The sequence below is a fragment of the Pseudophryne corroboree genome, chromosome 6 (assembly GCF_028390025.1).
Source record: "Pseudophryne corroboree isolate aPseCor3 chromosome 6, aPseCor3.hap2, whole genome shotgun sequence".
Taxonomy (NCBI): Eukaryota; Metazoa; Chordata; class Amphibia; order Anura; family Myobatrachidae; genus Pseudophryne; species Pseudophryne corroboree.
The window spans coordinates 112895728-112922923 of NC_086449.1; the positions used below are offsets into that span (position 1 = coordinate 112895728).

Genomic DNA, 27196 nt, shown 5'->3' on the forward strand with positions numbered 1-27196 from the left:
AGCAATCTAGTCAGATTGTTTAGAAATTAAGCACGGATCTCTCCGTGTGTACCTCCTTAAATTAAGAGAGTGTCTTGGATCTTCTATGCTTTGGGGAACTTTGTCACCTTATGCACCCGCCAAATATGGGACGATATCGGGCGTCATCCCTACTAATCTGATAAGTGACTAAATAGTGGCTGTCAGTTAGAAAACTGTGCCCAGGGAGACGGACATTTCGAGGAAAGAATTTATTGTTTAAACACGGTGAGTGTCATACCAGCTCACACCACGAACATACTGCAGAACGTGGCATTCAATAGAACACCAGCTGACGGCATGAAAAATACACAGCCACATGCTGATAAATATGTAACACAACCTGTGTGTCAACCCAACCAATAATAAGATACCACATGCCATGACATGAACAACATCAGCAGCAGCCTGACAGAAAAGAAACACCACAAGAGTGTAACCATAACCAATAACTGCAGACACAGTACGCACTGGGGCCTATATTTACTAATAATCCGAGTTTGACCGATTTGTGTTTTTTTTTCTAAGTCCCAACACGGGAATTCACTAAGCACAAATCTCGGCAGTGTTTGGGCTATTCGTAATGGTTTTCAAGGCTAAGTTCAGAAATACGAATGAATAGACCATCGGTCAAATGCGGCTGTTATTTCATACAACACGGGTATTCACTATTAATTCGTATTTGGGTGTTAGTCTCTGAATGCTCAAGTGGGGGTGTTTTTTTTTGCGATTCGTTAAAAAAAGCAGCAAAAAAATAGACCTGCTTTTTCCTGGCGAGTTTGGATAATCATGCACGGATCAGTGAGATCTGTGCATGGTTATCTATGGGAAAGGGTCGTTTAGTGTAAAAACGTAAAAAAAAATTGCGTGGGGTTCCCCCTCCTAAGCACAACCAGCCTCCGGCTCTTTGAGCCGGTCCTGGTTGCAAAAATATGGGGAAAAATTGACAGGGGTTCCCCCATATTTTAACAACCAGCACCGGGCTCTGCGCCTGGTCCTGGTGCCAAAAATACGGGGGACAAAAAGTGTAGGGGTCCCCCGTATTTTTAACACCAGCACCGGGCTCCACTAGTAAGAGAGATAATGCCACAGCCGGGAGACACTTTTATATAGGTCCCTGCGGCCCTGGCATTAAATCACTAACTAGTCACCCCTGGCCGGGATACCCTGTAGGAGTGGGGACCCCTTAAATCAAGGGGTCCCCCCCCTCCAGCCACCCAAGGGCCAGGGGTGAAGCCCGAGGCTGTCCCCCCAATCCAAGGGCTGCGGATGGGGGGCTGATAGCCATGTGTAAAAATAAGAATATTGTTTTTTGTAGCAGTACTACAAGTCCCAGCAAGCCTCCCCCGCAAGCTGGTACTTGGAGAACCACAACTACCAGCATGCGGTGGAAAAACGGGCCTGCTGGTACCTGTAGTACTACTACAAAAAAAATACCCAAATAAAAACAGAACTCACACACCTTGAAAGTAAAACTTTATTACATACATGCACACCTACATTCACACATACATACCTATGTTCACACGTGGCTCGGTCCACTTCTCCAAGTACAATCCATGGGGTACCTGAAAATAAAATTATACTCACACAATCCAGTGTAGATCGGTCCTCTTCTGAGCTTGTAATCCACGTACTTGGCAAAAAAACAAACCGAAAAACCCGAACCACGCACTGAAAGGGGTCCCATGTGTTTCCCCGACTGCCGAGACCCCCTTGACTCCTGTCACAGAGGGTCCCTTCAGCCAATCAGGGAGCGCCACGTCATGGCACTCTCCTGATTGCCTGTGCGCTCCTGAGCTGTCACTCAGGCTGCGCACGGCAGAGATACAATGTAGCGCATAGGCGCTCCATTGTATCCAATGGTGGGAACTTTGCGGTCAGCGGTTGACCGCGAGTAACCTCAACCGCTGACCGCAAAGTTCCCACAATTGGATACAATGGAGCGCCTATGCGCTACATTGTATCTCTGCCGTGCGCTGCCTGACTGACAGCTCAGGACCGCACAGGCAATCAGGAGAGTGCCATGACGGGGCGCTCCCTGATTGGCTGAAGGGACCCTCTGTGACAGGAGTCACGGGGTTCTCGGCAGTCGGGGAAACACATGGGACCCCTTTCAGTGCGTGGTTCGGGTTTTTCGGTTTGTTTTTTTGCCAAGTACGTGGATTACAAGCTCAGAAGAGGACCGATCTACACTGGATTGTGTGAGTATAATTTTATTTTCAGGTACCCCATGGATTGTACTTGGAGAAGTGGACCGAGCCACGTGTGAACATAGGTAAGTATGTGTGAATGTAGGTGTGCATGTATGTAATAAAGTTTTACTTTCAAGGTGTGTGAGTTCTGTTTTTATTTGGGTATTTTTTTTGTAATAGTACTACAGGTACCAGCAGGCCTGTTTTTCCACCGCATGCTGGTACTTGTGGTTCTCCAGGTACCAGCTTGCGGGGGAGGCTTGCTGGGACTTGTAGTACTGCTACAAAAAACAATATTCTTATTTTTACACATGGCTATCAGCCCCCCATCCGCAGCCCTTGGATGGGGGGCACAGCCTCGGGCTTCACCCCTGGCCCTTGGGTGGCTGGAGGGGGGGACCCCTTGATATAAGGGGTCTCCACTCCTCCAGGGTACCCTGGCCAGGGGTGACTAGTTAGTGATTTAATGCCAGGGCCGCAGGGACCTATATAAAAGTGTCCCCCGGCTGTGGCATTATCTCTCTGACTAGTGGAGCCCGCTGCTGGTGTTAAAAATACGGGGGACCCCTACGCTTTTTGTCCCCCGTATTTTTGGCACCAGGACCAGGCGCAGAGCCCGGTGCTGGTTGTTAAAATATGGGGGAACCCCTGTCAATTTTTCCCCCATATCTTTTCAACCAGGACCGGCTCAAAGAGCCCGAGGCTGGTTTTGCTTAGGAGCGGGGACCCCACGCAATTTTTTTCTTGATTTTTAACACTTTAATTTTTTTTTAAAGGTGCACAATGAAGCCCTGGACGGATCTCACAGATCCGGCCAGGATTCCTTGTGTTTTGTCAGGCAGTGTTTTACTCATCACTCCCGTAAAACACTGCCTGACATTACGAATCACATCGACATCGGAAAAGACGAATGTTGCAAACTCGGCAGCTTAGTAAATGACCGTATCAGGATTTAAAAAGTTGCAGTAAAATGCACCCGATACCATTCGAGTTCAAACACCCTTAAAAACGGCTAAAACACGAATATTAGTAAATATACCCCTGGGACGGGCGCCCAGCATCCTCTATGGACTAAGAGAAAAGGATTTACCGGTAGGTATTAAAATCCTATTTTCTCCTACGTCCTAGAGGATGCTTGGGACTCCGTAAGGACCATGGGGTTTATACCAAAGCTCCAGACCGGGCGGGAGAGTGCGGACGACTCTGCAGCACCGATTGAGTAAACAAAAGGTCCCCATCAGCCAGGGTATCAAACTTGTAGAGCATAGCAAAAGTGTTTGAACCCGACCACGTAGCCGCTCGGCAAAGTTGAACCGCCGAGACTCCTCGGGCAACCGCCCAAGAAGAGCCCATCTTCCTAGTAGAATGGGTCTCCACCGACTTCGGTAACGACAATCCAGCCGTAGAACGAGCACGCCGAAATGTATCATAGATCCAGCGTGTAACAAACTGCATAGACGCAGGCGCCCCAATCATGCTGGGAGCAAACCAGACAACAGAGCCTCTGTTTGCCCAAGCTGAGCCAAATTGGCGACCTAAATATTCCAAGCCCTGCCTACCTCGAGAGACTTTGAAACAGCTAATGCCGAAGTCACCACCGGCATCAAAATAGGCTGATTTCTGCAAAACCCAGAAACCACATTTGGCATAACTATTATCCGAGTTCTCAATTCCTCTCTATCCACATGGAGGATCAAACAGTGCTCTTATGAGACAAAGCCGCTACTTCGGAGACCCGCCTTGCGGACGACAAAGCCAATAGCATGACCACTTTCCAAAAGAGACATTTTAACAAAACCTTTCACAAAGGTTCCAAACAGTGTGACACAGGAAAACGCAACACAGGTCCCACAGTGCCAACGGGGGCACAAATGGAGGTTGGATGCGCAGTACTCCTTTCACGGAGGTCCGACCTTCCGGAAAGGTTGCCAATTCTTACTTGAAAGAAAATTTATAAGGCCAAAACCGCACTTAAATGGAGCCGAAGTGTAGGCCTACACCCACACCTGCTTGCAAAGAATGGAGAAGAACGACCCAGCTGAAAGTCTTCCGTAGTAGCCTTCTTGGATTCACACCAAGCCACATATTGTCTCCAAACACGGTGGTACGGCCTTGCCGTTACTTCTTTTCTAGTCTGAAGAAGTGTGGAAATGACTTCACTGGGAATAGCCTTTCTGGCTAGGATATGGCTTTCAACCGCCACGCCGTCCAACGCAGCCGCGGTAAGTCTTGATACACGCCCAGATCTTGTTGTAACAGTTCCTCACGTAAAGGAAGAGGCCATGGGTCTTCTATGAGTAAATCTTGAAGAACTGGATACCAAGCCCTCCTTGGTTAGACCGGAACAATGAGGATCGCCTGAACCTTTGCTTTTCTTATGTTTATCACCTTGCGAAGAGTGAAACGGAGGGGACACATAAACCGACTGAAAACACCCAAGGTGTCCCGAGGACGTCCACTGCTATAGCTTGAGTGTCCCTCGACTCGGAACAATATCCCTGATCTCTCGTTGCGGCGAAACGCCAGCATGCCGCCTAGAGGCACTCCTCAAAGACTTGTCACTTCAGTGAAAACTTCTCGATGACGACTGTATTTCTCCCGGATGGAGATCGCGTCTGCAGAGGAATCTATTTTTCCGTCGTTCACATCCGGAACGAGGGCTGCTAATATAGCGTTTACCAGTCTTTTCACCCAGTGGAAAACCTTTTCTGTCTTCTGCCATTGCCGCTCTGCTCCTTGCTCCGCCCTAGCGGCTTACTTACACCACTGCTGTCAAATCGTCAGACGGAATTAACACGGGCAGATCACGAAGCATATGTTCATTGAAAATAGCTCTTAATTCAAGAAAACCTATCGTAGACAAGCTTCCCAACTTGACCTTTTCCTCTGGAAATACTTCCCTTGCAAGGACTGTTCACCAGTCTCGGAAATCTGCATGCATGGACACCAGGATCTCATCCTGGATTCCGAACCTTCGTCCCTCTAGGACAGGCTTTTTCAACCAGTGTGCCGTGGCACACTAGTGTGCCGCGACCAGTTGCAAGGTGTGCCACGGAGCCAGAGCAGCTTCCTGCAACTTCAGAGTGAACTGTTGGCCCAGGCTCTTCTTAGAGGATCAGTCATGCTCCGGCCATGACCTATGCCTTGGTGACGCGGCGGTGTGGTATCATAGGTCGCGGCCGCCGCGACACACCACCCAGCCAGCCCACCGCCTGCATACACATCTTCAAGTTCCCGCCTGAATACACGGCTTTCCTTGCCCACCCAATCCACACCTGCCTGACTGCCCCCTGCTCAGTATTCACAGCACTCCACTATGAACAACCCCCGCCACTGAGAGACAGGGAGGACAGCTGACCGGTAGGGGCTAATATTTGTTATTTTATTTCTCCTGTGGGGAACAATAGGATTTATGGGGGGAACAATGTGAATAATTCATGTGGGGAGCAATAGGATTTAAGTGGGGAGCAATGTGATTGTTTTTTCTGTGTAGACCAATGTATGTGTGGATTTGTTTTTTACTTTTAGGGCCAATGTGTGTTTTTTTTCTGTTGGGAACTGATGGTGTGCCTTGGCAATTTAAAAATATTGTTTGGTGTGCCGCGAGTAAAAAAAGGTTGAAAATCACTGCTCTAGGAGGTGAGAAAAGAGCCGGCACCACAGGAGCGATATCCTGGCTATTAGGATTATATTCCGGCGCATGTGCAGGTGAGACCCGGGCCATATTTCCAACCGGCCCCGTGAAAACCACTCTGGCATTTGACCAGCTCACCGAAAAAAGGCCTTCTAGGCCGCACCCATCTTCTTCATCAACAGAACATATAGATGGATTGTCACTGCAAATCTGATCCAACTCCGGATCCTCAGACCTCTTTCCACAGGAACACACAGAACTTCAACCGTTCCGTATCTACTCTGATACCCACCTCCGACATCTGCGTCGTTGGGAATAACAGGCTTCCCTTGTGTTGAAGAACAGTCAGAGAGAAAACAACGATTTGCACCACTTGTGTCTTGACCTCGCCTTAATTAGGAGAGTGTCCCAGTACAGAATAACGATGGCTCTTACTATTGAAAGAATACCATCCTACTGCCATCACTCCGGTGAAATGGCAAAGACAATCCTGGATATCAACCCAGGTAAGCTGAATGCAGAGAAAAACGCATTTAAACCTCTTTCTACCTTTACGTGCTGGAGCTCCCCGGTATGAGAGATACCATCCTGTAGTTCAATTTCGTAAGGAGAAATCATTGTTTTTCTTTTTTTCTTTTTTAAAATAGGGACAGCAGAAACAATGCCCTAAACCTGACGCAACTCTGGTATGGCGTCGCGTACTACCTCCCCTTCCAGAGGGGAAACGGCAAGATCTATTTGAAACTCAGTGAGGGAAACATCTGTAAATGCCAGAATGTCCCCTTTGGATTCTATAAGTAACTCACAGGTCCTAAGTCCATTCCCGGACAGACTGAAAAGTAGTAGACGAGTTTCCACCGGAGTGGACTTCAGCCAGATAGACCCAGCGACATGCGATGGATGTGGTAGAAACTGAAAACGACATCCGCTTCTGCGAACCTAACAAGGCTGCAGAATTCTTACCTTTTCACCTTCCACTATCGGCACCGAAAGAGAAAAAAAAAAAAGAACTGTATCGAACCGGATAAAATGACTGCATCCCACAACAGAATGCGTCACCAACCGTTGTGAAGTAGTCTAACTCACGAAGTTAGATTTACCAGTGGTATCCGCCGAGAATGACTGAACTGAGGCATCCCCAAACAGCTGTGTACCGTCCCAGGAAGAAACTCTAGAATCTCTCGGAGTCAGCCTCAGCATTCCCCCGGCCACCTCCTGCCGTTGCACGGCAGCCTGCCGCAATGTTATAGAAAAGAATCAACATAAGAAACCTCCCCTCTCTCTTTAGGGTAAATCTATCGGATGCGTTTCCGAATATAAACACTCCCCCACATGCAGGTAATGCAATTAACTCTAAAGTATAGAAATAAAATATCACTTAGCTTCCTGTGTATGATCCTTTGAGACAGGGCACCGTGTCGACCAGGAGTTGACTTTCACAGTATTCTATCCACGTCGGGAAAAGAATAAACATTCGGACTCTTTGTGAGGATCTGACGCCAACTCGTCACGGCCGACCTAGAGCTTTATCAACAGAGCGACCAGCACATGAGAATGAACACCTTTATTATAAATCATAATATGAATATACATAATGTAATATTCAAAAACACACATATTTCATATATATATATATATATACACAAAAAGAGTACAGGCACTCACCACTTCCTTGATGATGAAAAATTGATTACAACTCACAGGTGTATCTCACATAGAGACAGTCAACAGCATGTCAGCAAAAGATGTCGACGTTTCGGCTCCATCTGCGCCTTTTTCAAGACAGATACGATCACATCAGGTTCACACCCAGCAGCCCATGTGTGAACCTGATGTGATCGTATCTGTCTTGAAAAAGGCTCAGATGGAGCCGAAACGTCGACATCTTTTGCTGACATGCTGTTGACTGTCTCTATGTGAGATACACCTGTGAGTTGTAATCAATTTTTCATCATCAAGGAAGTGGTGAGTGCCTGTACTCTTTTTGGATATGTTTTGGACTTCTTGAGAGCCCTTTACGGAGCACCGCCCATGTTATGAACTGCAGCAGTGAGTGTGGACTTACCGGATAGATATACATATATATATATATATATATATATATAAAACATACATATAAGTAGATCGCCCGGAACCATCTGGTCCCTAGTGACATTAATGTGTTCTGAACGTGTATGACCATGTACTGAAATGCCCCAATTGTGGATCTAACAGGAAACCTTATGGTCGACAAAAAAACTAGTATTCGTCGACAGCAGGGAGTAGTAACCAGGCAAAATAACATTCTTGCGACCCTGAGGGGTCCGAGGGGAGTATACATAAATCATTTTAATAACACTCCCCCACATATACTACCATGTCCCTGTTCGAGCTACAGGCCCATGGAACCAAACCATACATATACATATAATATACATATATACAGGCATAAGGCAGTTACATCATGTTAATTTACACCCAGTAATAACAGTTGGTGCCGACAGGGTCACCCACATACTACTATGTCTCCCATACAGTGTGTACCTTTGACAAGCATACAACTACCGACCCGGTGACTTTATCAAGTACCAACAGGCGTCGGCGATGCCGACAGTGACCCCATAGCGGTTTGTGACAGAGCACTCACGCATGTAGACACATGTGGACTATAGTGGGTATAACCGACAGGGAACTCACACAGAAATATGCACAACAATGATTATATGGCCATTTCTAAACAAACAGTGTTATATATACCTCAATATACCACTAAAAACTCTGTGCCCCCCCCCCCCTCGCTTGTACTGTATCACCTTTTTGGCGGGGACAGAGAGAAAAATGGCGCTGAACACTGCTGTGAGGGCTAAGCCCCGTCCCTTTTCGGCGCGCTTCAGCCCCATTATAATAAAGTGTAATATGCAGGCAGGGGACCGTATATAGTGTCTATTCACTATATACATTCACAAAAAAACATATATATTGCTGTCCATGGCGCCCCCCCCTGCGCCCTGCACCCAAGTAACCGCTGGCGTGTGCGGGAGCAATGGCGCGCAGCGCTACCGCTGCTGTATGGCGTGGGTATCGTACAGGGTGTCCGGGCCCCGAGTATGCTTGCCCTTGTAACAAAAAGATCCTCAGTAACATGCTGCCCAGGGCGCTCCCCCCCAGCGCCCTGCACCCTGTGAGTGCCGTTGGTGTGTGGGAGCCTGGAGCGCAGCGCTACCGTTGCGGTTACCTCCGTTACTGAAGTCTTCTGCCGTCACTGAAGTCTTCTGTTCTTCTAATACTCACCCGGCTTCTTTCTTCTGGCTTCTGTGAGGGGGGTGACGGGGCGGCTCTGGAAACAAGCAGCTAGGCGAACCAAGTGATCGAACCCTCTGGAGCTAATGGTGTCCAGTAGCCTAAGAAGCAGAGCCCTTAACTAAGAAGAAGTAGATCTGACTTCTCTCCCCTCAGTCCCACGATGCAGGGAGCCTGTAGCCAGCAGGTCTTCCTGAAAATAAAAAACCTAACATAAAGTCTTCCAGAGAAACTCAGTAGAGCTCCCCTAGTGTGTGTCCAGTCACCTCTGGGCACAAAGTCTAACTGAGGTCTGGAGGAGGGGCATAGAGGGAGGAGCCAGTTCACACCCATTCAAAGTCTTATAGTGTGCACATGTCTCCTGCGGATCCCGTCTATACCCCATGGTCCTTACGGAGTCCCCAGCATCCTCTATGACGTAGGAGAAATCTAAAGTAGGCAAGTATGCTTTAATGTGTTACATTATTTGTTATAACGTTGCACATTATACATTATACCTTCAAATATATAATCAGGTTGTCCATGACTGTCCTACTATATCTGACCTTGTGGGGAAGACCATGATGACTTCTCTGACAGTGGGTGGTACTGTCATGTAAATACATAGAACAATGACAGAGCTGCAGTATCTGGTGGCCCGCTTTCCTGGGATGTGGGAATATAGGAAAGTTTGCTTTAGGTTTGACTGGACACGAAAAATAAGATTTTACTCACCGGTAAATCTATTTCTCGTAGTCCGTAGTGGATGCTGGGGACTCCGTAAGGACCATGGGGAATAGACGGGCTCCGCAGGAGACTGGGCACTCTATAAGAAAGATTTAGTACTATCTGGTGTGCACTGGCTCCTCCCTCTATGCCCCTCCTCCAGACCTCAGTTAGGATACTGTGCCCGGAAGAGCTGACACAATAAGGAAGGATTTTGAATCCCGGGTAAGACTCATACCAGCCACACCAATCACACCGTATAACTCGTGATACTATACCCAGTTAACAGTATGAAATATAACTGAGCCTCTCAACAGATGGCTCAACAATAACCCTTTAGTTAGGCAATAACTATATACAAGTATTGCAGACAATCCGCACTTGGGATGGCCGCCCAGCATCCACTACGGACTACGAGAAATAGATTTACCGGTGAGTAAAATCTTATTTTCTCTGACGTCCTAGTGGATGCTGGGGACTCCGTAAGGACCATGGGGATTATACCAAAGCTCCCAAACGGGCGGGAGAGTGCGGATGACTCTGCAGCACCGAATGAGAGAACTCAAGGTCCTCCTCAGCCAGGGTATCAAATTTGTAGAATTTAGCAAACGTGTTTGCCCCTGACCAAGTTGCAGCTCGGCAAAGTTGTAAAGCCGAGACCCCTCGGGCAGCCGCCCAAGATAAGCCCACCTTCCTCGTGGAATGGGCTTTCACAGATTTAGGATGCGGCAATCCAGCCGCAGAATGCGCTAGCTGAATTGTGCTACAAATCCAGCGAGCAATAGTCTGCTTAGAAGCAGGAGCACCTATCTTGTTGGGTGCATACAGGATAAAAAGCAAGTCAGTTTTCCTGACTCCAGCCGTCCTGGAAACATAAATTTTCAAGGCCCTGACTACGTCCAGTAACTTGGAATCCTCCAAGTCCCTAGTAGCCGCAGGCACCACAATAGGTTGGTTCAAGTGAAAAGCTGATACCACCTTAGGGAGAAACTGGGGACGAGTCCTCAATTCTGCCCTATCCATATGGAAAATCAGATAAGGGCTTTTACATGACAAAGCCGCCAATTCTGACACACGCCTGGCCGAAGCCAAGGCCAATAACATGACCACTTTCCACGTGAGATATTTCAGATCCACAGTTTTAAGTGGTTCAAACCAATGTTATTTTAGGAAACTCAACACCACATTGAGATCCCAAGGTGCCACAGGGGGCACAAAAGGGGGCTGAATATGAAGCACTCCCTTTACAAAAGTCTGAACTTCAGGCAGTGAAGCCAGTTCTTTCTGGAAGAAAATCGACAGAGCCGAAATCTGGACCTTAATGGAACCCAATTTTAGGCCCATAGTCACTCCCGACTGTAGGAAGTGCAGAAAACGACCCAGCTGAAATTCCTCTGTAGGGGCCTTCCTGGCCTCACACCACGCAACATATTTTCGCCAAATGCGGTGATAATGGTTTGCGGTTACTTCTTTCCTGGCTTTTATCAGCGTAGGAATGACTTCCTCCGGAATGCCCTTTTCCTTTAGGATCCGGAATTCAACCGCCATGCCGTCAAACGCAGCCGCGGTAAGTCTTGGAACAGACAGGGCCCCTGCTGTAGCAGATCCTGTCTGAGCGGTAGAGGCCATGGGTCCTCTGATAACATTTCTTGAAGTTCTGGGTACCAAGCTCTTCTTGGCCCATCCGGAACCACGAGTATCGTTCTTACTCCTCGCCTTCTTATTATTCTCAGTACCTTTGGTATGAGAGGCAGAGGAGGGAACACATAAACCGACTGGTACACCCACGGTGTCACTAGAGCGTCCACAGCTATCGCCTGAGGGTCCCTTGACCTGGCGCAATATCTCTTTAGCTTTTTGTTGAGGCGGGACGCCATCATGTCCACCTGTGGCCTTTCCCAACGGTTTATCAACAGTAGGAAGACTTCTGGATGAAGTCCCCACTCTCCCGGGTGTAGGTCGTGTCTGCTGAGGAAGTCTGCTTCCCAGTTGTCCACTCCCGGAATGAACACTGCTGACAGTGCTAGTACGTGATTTTCCGCCCATCGGAGAATCCTTGTGGCTTCTGCCATCGCCATCCTGCTTCTTGTGCCGCCCTGTCGGTTTACATGGGCGACTGCCGTGATGTTGTCTGATTGGATCAGAACCGGCTGGTTTTGAAGCAGGGGCCTTGCCTGACTTAGGGCATTGTAAATGGCCCTCAGTTCCAGAATATTTATGTGTAGGGACGACTCCTGACTTGACCAAAGTCCCTGGAAATTTCTTCCCTGTGCGACTGCGCCCCACCAGGACCCAGTCCTGTATGCCGAATCTGCGGCCCTCTAGAAGATGAGCACTCTGCAACCACCACAGTAGAGACACCCTGGTCCTTGGAGACAGGGTTATCAGTTGATGCATCTGAAGATGCGATCCCGACCACTTGTCCAAGAGGTCCCACTGGAAGGTCCTTGCATGGAACCTGCCGAATGGAATTGCTTCGTATGAAGCCACCATTTTTCCCAGGACTCGTGTGCAGTGATGCACCGATACCTGTTTTGGTTTTAGGAGGTCTCTGACTAGAGATGACAGCTCCTTGGCTTTCTCCTGCGGGAGAAACACTGTTTTCTGTTCTGTGTCCAGAATCATCCCCAGGAACATTAAGCGTGTGGAAGGAACCAGTTGTGACTTTGGAATGTTCAGAATCCAGCCATGCTGTTGTAGCACTTCCCGAGATAGTGCTACTCCGACCAGTAACTGCTCCCTGGACCTCGCCTTTATTAGGAGATCGTCCAAGTACGGGATAATTAAAACTCCCTTTTTTCGAAGGAGTATCATCATTTCTGCCATTACCTTGGTAAACACCCTCGGTGCCGTGGACAGTCCAAACGGTAGTGTCTGGAATTGGTAATGGCAATCCTGTACCACAAATCTGAGGTACTCCTGGTGAGGAAGGTAAATTGGGACATGCAGGTAAGCATCCTTGATGTCCAGGGATACCATGTAATCCCCCTCGTCCAGGCTTGCAATAACCGCCCTGAGCGATTCCATCTTGAACTTGAATCTTTTTATGTATGTGTTCAAGGATTTCAAATTTAAAATGGGTCTCACCGAACCGTCCGGTTTCGGTACCACAAACAGTGTGGAATAGTAACCCCGTCCTTGTTGAAGTAGGGGTACCTTGACTAACACCTGCTGGGAATACAGCTTGTGAATTGCCTCTAGTACAGCCTCCCTGCCCGAGGGAGTTGTCGGTAAGGCCGATTTGAGGAAACGGCGGGGGGGAGGCGCCTCGAATTCCAGCTTGTACCCCTGAGATACTACTTGAAGGATCCAGGGATCCACCCGTGAGCGAACCCACTGATCGCTGAAATTTTTGAGGCGGCCCCCCACCGTACCTGGCTCCGCCTGTGGAGCCCCACCGTCATGCGGCGGATTTGGAAGAAGCGGGGGAGGACTTTTGTTCCTGGGAACCTGCTGTGTGTTGCAGCTTTTTTCCCCTTCCTCTGCCTCTAGACAGAAAGGACCCGCCTTTTCCCCGCCTGTTTTTCTGGGGTCGAAAGGACTGTACCTGATAATACGGCGCTTTCTTAGGCTGTGAGGGGACATGGGGCAAAAATGCTGACTTCCCAGCTGTTGCTGTGGAAACAAGGTCTGAGAGACCATCCCCGAATAACTCCTCACCCTTATAAGGCAAAACTTCCATGTGCCTTTTAGAATCTGCATCCCCTGTCCACTGCCGAGTCCATAAGCCTCTCCTAGCAGAAATGGACAAAGCACTTATTCTAGATGCCAGCCGGCAGATCTCCCTCTGTGCATCTCTCATGTACAAGACTGAGTCTTTTATATGCTCTACGGTTAGCAATATAGTGTCCCTGTCTAGGGTGTCAATATTTTCCGACAGGGAATCTGACCAAGCAGCAGCAGCACTGCACATCCACGCTGAAGCAATAGCTGGTCTCAGTATAACACCAGTGTGTGTATATATAGACTTTAGGATAGCCTCCTGCTTTCTATCAGCAGGTTCCTTTAGGGCGGCCGTATCCGGAGACGGTAGTGCCACCTTTTTAGACAAACGTGTGAGCGCTTTATCCACCCTAGGGGGCGTTTCCCAACGTGACCTATCCTCTGGCGAGAAAGGGAACGCCATTAGTAATTTTTTTGAAATCACCAATTTTTTATCGGGGAAAGCCCACGCTTCTTCACACACTTCATTTAATTCTTCAGATGGGGGAAAAACTATTGGTAGTTTTTTCTCCCCAAACATAATACCCTTTTTTGAGGTACCTGGGTTTATATCAGAAATGTGTAATACCTCTTTCATTGCCTCAATCATGCAACGAATGGCCCTAGTGGACATTAAATTTGACTCATCGTCGTCGACACTGGTATCAGTATCCGTGTCGACATCTGTGTCTGCCATCTGAGGTAGTGGGCGTTTCAGAGCCCCTGATGGCCTTTGAAGTGTCTGGGCAGGCACGAGCTGAGAAGCCGGCTGTCCCGCATTTGGCATGTCGTCAAATTTTTTATGTAAGGAGTCGACACGTGCACGTAATTCCTTCCATAAATCCATCCACTCAGGTGTCTGCCCCGCAGGGGGTGACATCACATTTATAGGCATCTGCTCCGCCTCCACATAAGCCTCCTCATCAAACATGTCGACACAGCCGTACCGACACACCGCACACACACTCTTAAAGGAGACAGGACCCCACAAAAGCCCTTTGGGGAGACAGAGAGAGAGTATGCCAGCACACACCAGAGCGCTATATAATGCAGGGACTAACTGAATTATGTCCCCTTATAGCTGCTATAAGTTATACTGCGCCTAAATTTAGTGCCCCCCCTCTCTTTTTTACCCTTTCTGTAGTGTAGACTGCAGGGGAGAGTCAGGGAGCTTCCTTCCAGCGGAACTGTGAGGGAGAAATGGCGCCAGTGTGCTGAGGGAGATGGCTCCGCCCCTTTTTCGGCTGACTTTTCTCCCGCTTTTTTCTGTATTCTGGCAGGGGTAATTACCACATATATAGCCTCTGGGGCTATATATTGTGGTTATTTTGCCAGCCAAGGTGTTTTTATTGCTGCTCAGGGCGCCCCCCCCCCCAGCGCCCTGCACCCTCAGTGACCGGAGTGTGAAGTGTGTATGAGGAGCAATGGCGCACAGCTGCAGTGCTGTGCGCTACCTTGGTGAAGACCGAAGTCTTCTGCCGACGATTTTCCGGACCATCTTCTTGCTTCTGGCTCTGTAAGGGGGACGGCGGCGCGGCTCCGGGAACGAACACCAAGGACGGGTCCTGCGGTCGATCCCTCTGGAGCTAATGGTGTCCAGTAGCCTAAGAAGCCCAAGCTAGCTGCAAGCAGGTAGGTTCGCTTCTTCTCCCCTTAGTCCCTCGTTGCAGTGAGCCTGTTGCCAGCAGGTCTCACTGTAAAATAAAAAACCTAACATATACTTTCTTTCTAGGAGCTCAGGAGAGCCCCTAGTGTGCATCCAGCTCGGCCGGGCACAGAAATCTAACTGAGGTCTGGAGGAGGGGCATAGAGGGAGGAGCCAGTGCACACCAGATAGTACTAAATCTTTCTTATAGAGTGCCCAGTCTCCTGCGGAGCCCGTCTATTCCCCATGGTCCTTACGGAGTCCCCAGCATCCACTAGGACGTCAGAGAAAAGATGGATGCTCCGATCCCACCCATCCCACCCACTTCATCTCCTGCTCATCCATGGTTAATGAGTAATGAATACAACAGGAGCTCTGACGCGCTGAGAAAGGCACCTAAATATATGGCTTCTGTTGTTTAGACTAATGAGAGTAAAACTGTTCCTACAACATAAAACGTTCTGTTTCTGAGGAATCTCTATCTGCCGGGCCAGGCCTCTGCCCTGTCTGTGCCCCAGCTATACACCTCACCACCTGGAAACATGTTAGTACAACAAGGCCTCTGTTATGTTGTGTTCTTTGCATTCTAGCAGAGACCTTTCCTTCGCCACACTTGATGTAAACACATTGTATGGGCCTGAATGAAGGTCAGGACATCACATTTCCAGCATCCCGCATGCCTGTGCTGGGAGTAACCAAGGAACAGGACAGAAGAGCTTGGACCAGGCCTATTCTACCAGCAGATTCATCCGCAGAGGAACTACAATTTCCAGCATGGCCTGTCAGCCACAGCATGGAGAGTCAATGGATGCTATCCTCTGGTCTAGATGCTGCTGTGTGTGCGTCTTGTGTGAGTGCAGTGTTGGTGTATCAGAATGCGTGTGTATGTCTGTGTACAGAATGGTTGCCTGTCAGGGGGGCCGCAGTAGTTGCATCAGCTGAGATCAGGTGTCATTAAGTAGCAGTGTCAGGAGAATATTACAGATCTGGAGGGCATCATGCTCCTGCTAACCCCTTCACTGCCTGCTTGTTATCTCACTACAGCTGGTCTATAGAGCAATGTACCAACAGCCCCTTACAGAGACATGCGGAGCATTGTACCTCCAGCAGCTTCATTTTCACCGATTTACAGGGCATTGTGCTACGGTCCTTATCTGGGGAGACCATATTATCCCGTTTACCTGGGACGCTCATGGATTACACAGGTTCTGTGGCTGATTAAAACCAGCTGAAATGTAGGTTTGAAGTCAGCCAGCCATAGAACCTGTGTAATCCATGAGCGTCCCAGGTAAAAGGGATAATATGGTCACCCTACCTTATCTTTCAGAGAGATGCAGAGCATTGCACCACCAGCTCCTTCACTTTTATAGACTTAAAAAGCACTGGACCCTACCTCTTCACTTTCAGAGACATGCAGAGCATTGCACTACCACCCCCTTTACGTTCAGAGACATGCAGAGCATTGCACCACCAGCTGCTTCCCTTTCAGAAACAGGCAGAACATTTCGGGGGTAATTCCAAGTTGATCGCAGCAGGAAATTTTTTAGCAGTTGGGCAAAACCATGTGCACTGCAGGGGAGGCAAATATAACATGTGCATGGAGAGTTAGATTTGGGTGGGTTATTTTGTTTCTGTGCAGGGTAAATACTGTCTGCTTTATTTTTACACTGCAAGTTAGATTGCAGATTGAACACACCCCACCCAAATCTAACTCTCTCTGCACATGTTATATCTGCCCCCCCTGCAGTGCACATGGTTTTGCCCAACTGCTAAAAATTTTCCTGCTGCGATCAACTCAGAATTACCCCCTTCATCCCATCTTTCACTTTCAGCGACATGCAGAGCATTGTGTTATATTCCATGCTGCTGACAAAAAGACTCAGTACAAGTACAAGTCTGCAGAGCATTACAACAGCATCCCTTTCCTTATAACTGAACTGCAGAGCATCATACCATGCCCTCTCTCCTTCAAAACATCTGTAGAACATCACATCAACAAGCTATTTTTGCTTGTGACCCATACAGAATACCAATCCCTAACCACCCGCATGTCGCAGAGGCTCATCATTTTCCGATGCCGGAGCCATGCAAAATAGTACATCATTTAACCCCAAGTGTGCCAGAGATCTACAGAAGACATTAGCTGTAATATCACTCGATGGATGTGTGGGGCTATCACCTCTCTCACAGCCATCTAACGCATCCATGCAGAGCATTACTTCTCATATACCCTGCAGAGTATCACATTGCTACCTTCTCCCAGACACGATCATTATACCCTATGTATGTTTAGTGCAGAGACTTTCAGAGCACGTTACTTTACACTGACCTGCAGCTCAGCACACCAATACGGAGCTACAGCGCTGCAGTGTACAAGGACAGATGTTGCTTTCACCCACAGGACAGCGTCAATGCCAAACCTACATGTCCCATAACATCACAGATATACAGATCTTCCTGGGACACTTTTACTGCGGAGTCTGTATATACACACAGGTGGTTATTAGCGGCACTGTTAGGGCACACGATGGAGCACTACAATCTCTGGTATCTCAGGTTTATTTGAACACTCCTGCTCAATCATTATTAACTTTTAAAGAACATCTGCCCACTCTTCCAAGTTTTAGGCTGGGTACACACTTGCCGATGTCACATCAGATGTGACATCATGCAAGATCCCCCCCTCTCCCCCCGCAAACGATATCGTTCATACACACTGAACGATATCGAGATATTGTACATCGTTAACGACCCGTGGGAGTGTGCATCGGTAACGATATAGGTAATACACACTGGACGATGTGAATGATATATCGGCCGATCTGCCGGATCGGACGATATATCGGGTGCATATTGCAATGTGTGTATCCAGCTTTAGCTAAGTTGTGAATCATGATGGTGCACCCTCCACAGTTGCCCCCTGGACCCCAACTCTGGGATCCCCGGTGGGATGTCCAGAACAGTAGGCAAATATGATATAGTTAGAACGACATCCAACCTGATGCAGAAAAAAAGTAGGAATGGTATTGTGTAGTTGTCTATACTGAAAAAATAGGAACATTTCAGTGACACATCTTCTTAATTAGGGATAATTAGCAACTATGATACCCTACTGATAACTCCACTAATAATACTCCCTAAAGGCGAGTGCTGTAAGGATATTTTCTACACTTCTATAAAAGGTAAAATTACAGTTTAAGGGTAACTGCGTGTATACAATTGCTTGACATGTAAGGGGATATTCCCTAGCTCCTGACCCCAAACATACTCAGCAGCTGACAAAGCCTTTGCCCAACCCTACCCAACCACCGGCCAATCAGCAGCTGAGGTGGAGTGGGGTTGTGGTTACAATTCAGGCGAATTACATGCGCATTCCCAATGTCAAGTCATTCTAGTCAATTGTATAATTTCTTATTAAATAACCGTACACAGCAGCAATTTGTGAGAACGTATTATTGTACAATAATACATCAGTCATACAATGTACCAATAGAGCAGTGCTCGAGGTGCGCCATGGAAAATTGTAGATGACATGAAATTGCCATAGTAAAAACAATACTCGCCATCTACACCTGATTATCAGGGAGACTCCCTGTAGTAGCAATCTCCCTGACTCCCTGAAGAGTAAAGGTCTATACACACTGGGCGATTTTGAGCTGAAAGCAGGTCACTTTTGGTGTGTTGAGCTGCTTCCAGCTCAAAGCCACCCAGTGTGAATGCCCCAGCAATGAGCGATGGGCGCTGATGCGTTCTCCCGCTTCATCGGTGGCGGCCGCTGTTCATCTACTGGTATCACCAGCAAATGAACGTCGGTGTGAGCGGCTTTCCATAGCGTCCTGTTATGGAAAGCCGTTTACCCCATGCTGACATCGCTGGGCAGGGGGGAAAAGCGATCAGTGTGTATGCCCCTGCGATGAGTGATGGGCGCTGATGGGGTGATCTGGTGCCCGACCGCCCGCTACACCAGCCCTCCTCTGTATAGCGCTGCATGGGATTTTCCGCCCACATCGCTGATCATTTGAACATGCAGAAAGATCAGCGGTGTGGGCGGACAACCCCACGGGTGCGCGCAATGGACGACATCATGCCCACACACGGAATGATATAGCTGCTATATTGTTCCAATTCGTCGGATTGGCAGCTATATCGTGCCGTGTGTGGGGGCCTTAAGCTTTCTCAGCCTTGCCATCGCAGAGTGGCTTGCGAGGCCAAGGAAACGGACGGCCTAATTCAGCATGGATCATAGATGGCACATCTACGATCCGTTACACTGCCATGCCGGGAGACTCCCAGCACAGGGCAAGTCTGCCACGCATGCCGAGACCTGCCCCCTGCAAAAATGCGAAAGGATCACATGGCGGCAATGCTTTCACAAGTTTAGGGTAGCCCTCTGCCTACACAGCCTAACTGCAAAGGCAGGCGGCTACCCGCCATGTTCCGGGTCACAGCGGCTGTGTGTGATGTCATGCAGCTGCCGCTGCTCACCTCGCAAACGGTACGGACACGCCTGCGTTGTCCAGACCACACCCCCCCAATGCTGTGGCAATGAAGCCCCCTCCCGCCCGGCGAACGCCTCTGTCTGTCAATCAGGCAGAGGCGTTTGCACAAGTAAGACGGTTTCGCATCTCACTGTGTGTGACTGTGCAGTGTGGCTGCTGCACGTGCGCACACTTCACAGGGCTTCAGCGTGAGAATGCCATTGTACCTGTGTTCCATGCTGAATTAGGCCCTGAGATCGCAGGACTTGTTCTGCACATGCAGAGTTCTCACCATTGGGGTAAATGTAGTACGGATCGTATCAGCGATCCTTACTGAATCACCGCCAGTGTTTCAATCATAAAGATATGTTGTGTGGTTTTGTTTTATTTTCATACAACGTATAAATTCCTAAACTGGAATTTTTAAATTCTAAAACATGGATTGAAAAAACTTTTCAATAACAAGTAGATCTTACTAACTGCTTTGGGGCTCATTTACATTTGTATATAAGTCATGTTTATGACACGCCTCTCAGATGTAGCAGTACATGTCCGCGCTTCTAGGTGTCACTTTCACAGTCTTCCTGAAATGCTTTTTCAAAACTTGGCACATCTGGTAAAAACACATAAAAAATGTCTTTCCATTAACACATGGGTGGGGAACCTCCGACCCGCAGGCCGTATACGGCCCGCAAAGCCGTTTACTCCGGCCCACCCACTTGTGTCAGTGAGACACGCCGCCGCTCAGTCCGGCGGCAGCGTGTCTCAGCTGTCAGGACAGGGAGGAGAGCGCGGCTATGTCGGGCGGCGGAGTGTAGGACTTCAAACCAGCCGCCGGTTCGTGAGCCAATCAGAGCTCACGGACCGGCCGCCAATCAGGAGCCGCCGCTGCCAGTCCGCGAGCTCTGATTGGCTCTCGAACCGGCGGCTGGTTTGAAGTCCTACACGCCGCCGCCCGACATAGCCGCGCTCTCCTCCCTGTCCTGACACCCGCGAAACGCCGCCGGATGGAGCAGCAAGCAGCAGCAGCGGTAAGCAGCACAGTGGGGTGGGGGGGTGGGGCACTGTGGGGGCATTTGTGGATCTGGCACTGTGGGGGCATTTGTATAGCTGGCACTGTGGGGGCATTTGTATATCTGGCACTGTGGGGGTGTTTGTGGATTTGGCACCGTGGGGGCATTTGTATACCTGGCACTGTGGGGGGCATTTGAATACCTGGCACTGTGGGGGGCATTTGTGGATCTGGCACTGTGGGGGCATTTGTATACCTGGCACTGTGGGGGAATTTGTGGATTTGGCACTGTGGGGGCATTTGTGGATCTGGCACTGTGGGGGCATTTGTATACCTGTCACTGTGGGGGCAATTGTGAATCTGGCACTGTGGGGGCAATTGTGGATCTGGCACTGCATTATTGGGAGCATATGTGTATCACGTCCCATTTTAATTGGCCACATCATTTTTTTGGCACAGTACCTCTAAGGGGCAGACCTACTGGGGGGCAGGGTAATTTTTTAAGTTGAGAATTTTTGTATGGCCCCCGAAGGATTTTATAAATATCCAAATGGCCCTCGGTAGAAAAAAGGTTCCCCACCCCTGATTTAACTGGTCTGCATCTAAGGTATAGAGAGGCCGGCAAGCCACAACCACCTGCTACACTCAATACAGACATCTACAATTATCAGCATCCTACAGAAATAGAATGAATGATTATAGCCAAGTAATAAAAGTCAAGGAATTATGTTAAATTTGAAGTAATTTACAGTATAAAATAGCTACATGGAACCCCAGTATTTTCTCCCATATGCTGAGGTGTACACACTGGTACATACCTCCCAACATTGATGGCTAGTGGATCGGGACCCATGGTGATAAAATTGGGCGGAGCCACATTCACCCATGCTCTCCCTGCACTGTGAATAAACATATGCCTATTCACCTGCTACTTACAGAGCAGCGGTGTGTGTTCCCCCCAACTGCCCCCCCCCCTTTTCCGTGAGAATCTGGGGCCCACGGGTGGGTCAGCGGGACAGTCCTAGAAGGACAGGACTGTCCCGCTGATTGCGAGACAGTTAGATGGGATGCACAGGTACAGAGAAAATGCAACAAAATTTTATAAGGGAAAATTCACCTACAATTACACCCATGTTTAAAACCATTTATTTTTCTTGCAAAGTTGCGCTTGCTATTTTCATTGGAGCTTAAAAATAACCTCTGATACAGCAGGTACATCTTGTGTGTTCCCACACAAAAACATAATACAGAGGTGTTACAATTATGTAAACACCTTCGTTTTCTGAATTTCTGCATGAATGTGACCTTAAATGCGTTCAAGTCTTCACCTGGATGACACCAATAACTGTTGTTCATAATTTTTCTGACAAAGGAATTTAATGCTGGATCATTTTGAGCAATAAACTAATAGAAAATGATATGATTTAATCTGTTATCTGACTTATTAGCTTTACTTTATATCTTATTTTTTATGCAAAAATTCTGACACTTGTAAAGGGTTCAAAAACATTCTAGCACAACTGCATATGCAGATGCAGCAAGCAAAGCATCTATCAGCTTCAGAGCTTCATTCGCAATCAGCCAATCAAAAGTGGTTAGGTAATGCTAGAGCCACTGTGTATGCAGATGCAGCAAGCAAAGCACCTATCAGCTTCAGATATTCATTCGCAATCAGCCAATCACAAGCGGTTAGGCAGTGCTTGGGCTCATCATCTGGGTACATTTGCACCAGCCCTCCGCATTTAATACACGCATCTCTGTGATTGCCTGATTATTTGCGCAATGACACCCCTTTACTGCATTAATTCTTTGTTAACAAATCCCCTTCCCTAATGCACCGCCTCTCTAGTCAATAGTGGTCTGAAGTGTCAATAATATAAAACAATCCTCATACTGTATGTGTATACGAAGGAAAAACACCCACCTCTGCGACATTATCTTGAAAGCGTCAGGCAAATAGCACTGTACATTCTCCATTTGAAAGGGGTCAGCATCGCAGATTTTGTCATCCGTCCGTCCATAGTTTGCGTTTTCCACCATGATAACGTCACTGCCCGGGCACCTCAACTCGATTGGGTATCCTTCACAGGCTAACTCGCGACGCATCAAACCAAATGGAAGAGCCGTCCGACTCAGGCCTGTCGGAGAAAACAAAGTGTTGTCACTATACAAATGTATGATTAAGACCACGGCAAGCTGACATGGAGCACCGGAACAGTAGAACAAAATGTGGTGTGAATAATTAAGCAATATTCTTTTTGATAAACAGAAGCATTACATAAATATAGTCAAGGTAGGTTTTTGAGGTTACAGCACCTGTAACATGTGTTGACTACTTTTAAAACCTCCCCACAGGACATCATGGCAGGGAGGTGGGAGCTGCACGGGGCATGGTGCAGCAAATTGCGTCATTGCGGCTCTAATCCATACCGTAAAATGTTTCAATTTGTGGCATAAGAATGCATCGGGTAGGGTGATGACGCAATTCTCCACAAATCATGTCATCGAGTGCTGGGTCCACCAACTTCTCGTGGGAAACTTGAGATATTGGAAGGTTGGTCTACTGTCCTGGAGAAGACCCCATAATAAGGATGGCTATTGCCATGGTCTCCCTTGATGGTTGCCATCGATGGCGATGGTGCCTTGAGCCATCGATGGTAGTACACTATTCTATCTCACACCATTGATGGTTCTAGGAGAAATACACATCCATGTAGCAGTTGGAGCTGGTGGCAGACTGGGCTGCTGATAGCTGAGCTCAGTCTGTCACGCCACCGAGGCAGTCCATCCATCCCAGCCGGCACACTAATGGCTTTTTGTGAACCGTGGCGGATTTCATTTCCACCAATTTAAATAAATAAACAAATACAAACATATAGCCCAGAGGTTCCCAAACTCGGTCCTCAAGGCACCCCAATGGTCCTGGTTTTAAATGTATCCATGCCTGGCCACAAGTGACTTAATTAGCACCTCAGTCAATTTGATTTAACCATCTGTGCTGAGCCATGGATATAGCTAAAACCTGGACTGTTGGGGTGCCTTAAGGACCGCGTTTGGGAACCTTTGATATAGCCTAGAAAATATTTAGGGGCTTATGTACTAAGCACTGGAGAGAGATAAAATGGATGGAAATAAAGTACCAGCAAATCAGATCCTAACTGCCATGTTACAGGGGTATACATAACTTATACTGGCAGCCGGGATTCTGGCTGTCACGATCCTGACAGCGGGATTCCGGCCACTAGTATGCCGGCAGTGGGGTGAGCACTAGAAAGGCCCTTGTGGCCTTGCAGCGCTAGCCGCGCTACAGGTACACTGGCATGCTGCGCTCGCCACAGGATCTATTCTCCCCCTATGGGTGTTGTCGACAGCCAAAAAGGGAGAAAAGCCTGTGGTGTCGGTATTCTGGTGACGGCATTTCACCGCCTGTCAGGATTCTGGCGTCGGCATTGTGACTGCCGGGATCCTGACAGGCGGTCTCATGATTGCCTCCTGTTACCTGCTGTGTTGGGAAAATGGGGTTGGGTATGATTTACCAGCATTCAATATACTGGCTGGAAGGACTTTACATGACAACAGATTTGCACAACATACACTGGTGCCTCACCAAAACTTCTGAGCTCCCTACAGAACACTGTGCTGGTATGTGGCTAGTATACACTGTGCTTCTGAGCTCCCTACAAAACACTGTGCTGGTATGTGGGCAGTACAGTACAGTATACACTGTCCCTCTGAGCTCCCTACAAAACACTGTGCTGGTATGTGGGTAGTACAGTACAGTATACACTGTGCTTCTGAGCTCCCTACAAAACACTGTGCTGGTATGTGGGCAGTACAGTACAGTATACACTGTGCTTCTGAGCTCCCTACAAAACACTGTGCTGGTATGTGGGCAGTACAGTACAGTATACACTGTCCCTCTGAGCTCCCTACAAAACACTGTGCTGGTATGTGGGTAGTACAGTACAGTATACACTGTGCTTCTGAGCTCCCTACAAAACACTGTGCTGGTATGTGGGTAGTACAGTACAGTATACACTGTGCTTCTGAGCTCCCTACAGAGCACTACTGTTATGTGGGTAGTACAGTACAGTACACACTTTTGCATTTAGTACAGTATCTGAAATACTGCAGTTGGAGAGGGTGTGAAGGCTCAGGACATAGAGATTAGGAGGCACCGCTGTGCCCCACCATCTGCAACTAGAGAAGTTCAGCCAATGACTGCACTCACTAGGGCTGGCCATTTAGTTTGCTGGTAATAGTCAATGGTTTTACCATCAATAGGGACGAGTTCCTATTGTGCAAATCGGTGGAGGAGGTCTGATGGTGACTACTTATGAATGCATGGTGGTGATCCATCAATGGCTGTATGATGATAGTAACTATAGACCGTGCATAAGGAAGCAGCAGCACTGCCCATGCTCAGAGGACCAGAGAGCTGGCCATGCAAGAATGGACCAGCATCAGCTACAGCCAAACTTTGCAGTGTAAGGACTCAACCCTAATCCATCATCGGAAGGTTGGATGCAAGTGTAAGAATTATTGTCTCCTAAATACAGTATTTACCCTCCATTGCCTATAGCAATACTGTTCAGGGGGTAATATGCAAATAGTTCTTCATTTATTTCTTTTACAAGTTGTTTCATTTTATGCTATTGCTGTGACCAGCTCGTGTTGGTTTATTCTGGGAAAGAAGTCAGTACATGGTCCGTGTCACCCAGCTGACATCGTAGCCCTGCCTATTGTAATGTTACTTATTCTGCCATGTAACGTTTGTCACACAGTCCATTGGCTCATGATGTCACATTCTCCATTCTACTGGCTCTGTCTGGAGACAGCTGTGGTCGCCATGCCACGCTCTGGTGGGAGAAAAAACAGGTTTTACAGCCCTGGCCGTTGCTTCGTAGCTGGAGGAGCTTGGCGCAGTGTGGAATGCATGGTGCCAGCTAGGGCAATGGAAGATTTCCATACAACTAGATTTAAGAGATTTCCATTGAATACGGTCAGATCACCACAGAGACAAAAACATTGCCAGCCTGGTTTACACCTGTTGTTTATTGCATATTATGCTCTGTTTCTACTTTTGGTCAGAGTATTGGGAAATAAAGTTGTTTGTTTGGGTTTTTGCACTAGTATTTGTGCCTGTAGTAATCACTGGCTATTCACAGATGGCTGTTCTCTCATTAATTGGGCATGGGATGTTCTATAACAGAAATACTGTTACTGTGTCCTGGCTGCTTTAGAATGTGCACCAGTATATAACATATAATGCAAATGACATATGTAATCTCCCGGGGATGCAGTTACAGGTTGAGTTTCCCATATCCAAATATTCCGAAATACGGAATATTACTGAATTTTTTGAGTGAAACAGTGAAACCTTTGTTTTCTGATGGCTCAATGTACACAAACTCTGTTTAATACACAAAGTTATTAAAAATATTGGCTAAAATGACCTTCAGGCTGTGTGTATAAGGTGTATATGAACCATAAATGTATTCTGTGCTTAGACTTGGATCCCATCGCCATGATATCTCATTATGGTATGCAATTATTCCAAAATACGGAATAATCTGATATCCAAAATTCTTATAGTCCCAAGCATTTTAGATAAGGGATACTCAACCTGTATTATAACGCCTGTCAGGATCCCGGCGTTCAGAATGCCGACGCCGGAATCCTGACAGTGGGAGAAATGCCGGCAGTCGGAAATCCCAGCCACAGTCCGGTATTCCCACTTAAGTGGTGGGTCCACGCTACCACCTGAGTGGGAATATAACCGGTAGCAAGCTACACACAATCCATATACATAGCTGATTTTCATGTAATTCAGCATGCAAATTCCAAATAACTCTTACGTTGCGTGCACTAAACGGAGTGTACTACTAAGGCGCACGTTACAGAGTGTACTCCTACGGAGAGCTTGTTAAACAGTGTAATCCTATGGCGAGTGCGTTACTCAGAGTGTATTCCTATGGTACGCGCGTTACACCTAGCGTCGTTTTACACAGAGTGTACTCCTATGGCATGTGCGTTACACTGAGTGTCCTCCTACGGCACGTGCGTTACACAGAGTGTCCTCCTACAGTGAGCTACAGAGTGTCCTACTATGGCACCTGCATTACACAGAGTGCACTCCTATGGCGCACGTGTTACACAGAGTGTCCTCCTACGGCGCGCGCATTACACAGGGTGTTATACTACGGCAGGCGTTACACAGAGTGCGTGTTGCCGAGTGGTCTCCTACAGAGCGTGTGTTACACAGAGTGGGCACCTACAGCGCATATGTTACAGAGTGTCCTCTTATGGCACGTGCATTACAGAGTATCCTCCTAAGGTGCGTGCGTTACACAGAGTGTCCTCCTACGGCACGCATGATATAGAGTGTCCTCCTACGGTGTGAGCATTACAGAGAGTCCTCCTACAGCTCATGTGTTACACAGAGTGTCCTCCAATGGCATGTGCATTACAGAGTGTCCTACGGCGCGTGCGTTACAGAGTGTCTTCCTACGGCGCTCACGTTACACA

The 27196-nt window shown here is 48.0% G+C and overlaps 1 protein-coding gene across 3 annotated transcripts in view; it reads right to left on the reverse strand.

The window, feature by feature from the left end:
• The window catches only part of ADGRL1 (adhesion G protein-coupled receptor L1), a 486786-nt gene that overhangs the window by 130548 nt on the left and 329042 nt on the right, over window positions 1-27196 (reverse strand). For all 3 annotated transcript variants that reach the window (XM_063931701.1, XM_063931699.1, XM_063931700.1), the window contains exon 3: window positions 22593-22806. In XM_063931701.1, the coding sequence (XP_063787771.1) occupies window positions 22593-22806 (214 nt within the window). The remainder of the gene's footprint in view (window positions 1-22592; window positions 22807-27196) is intronic.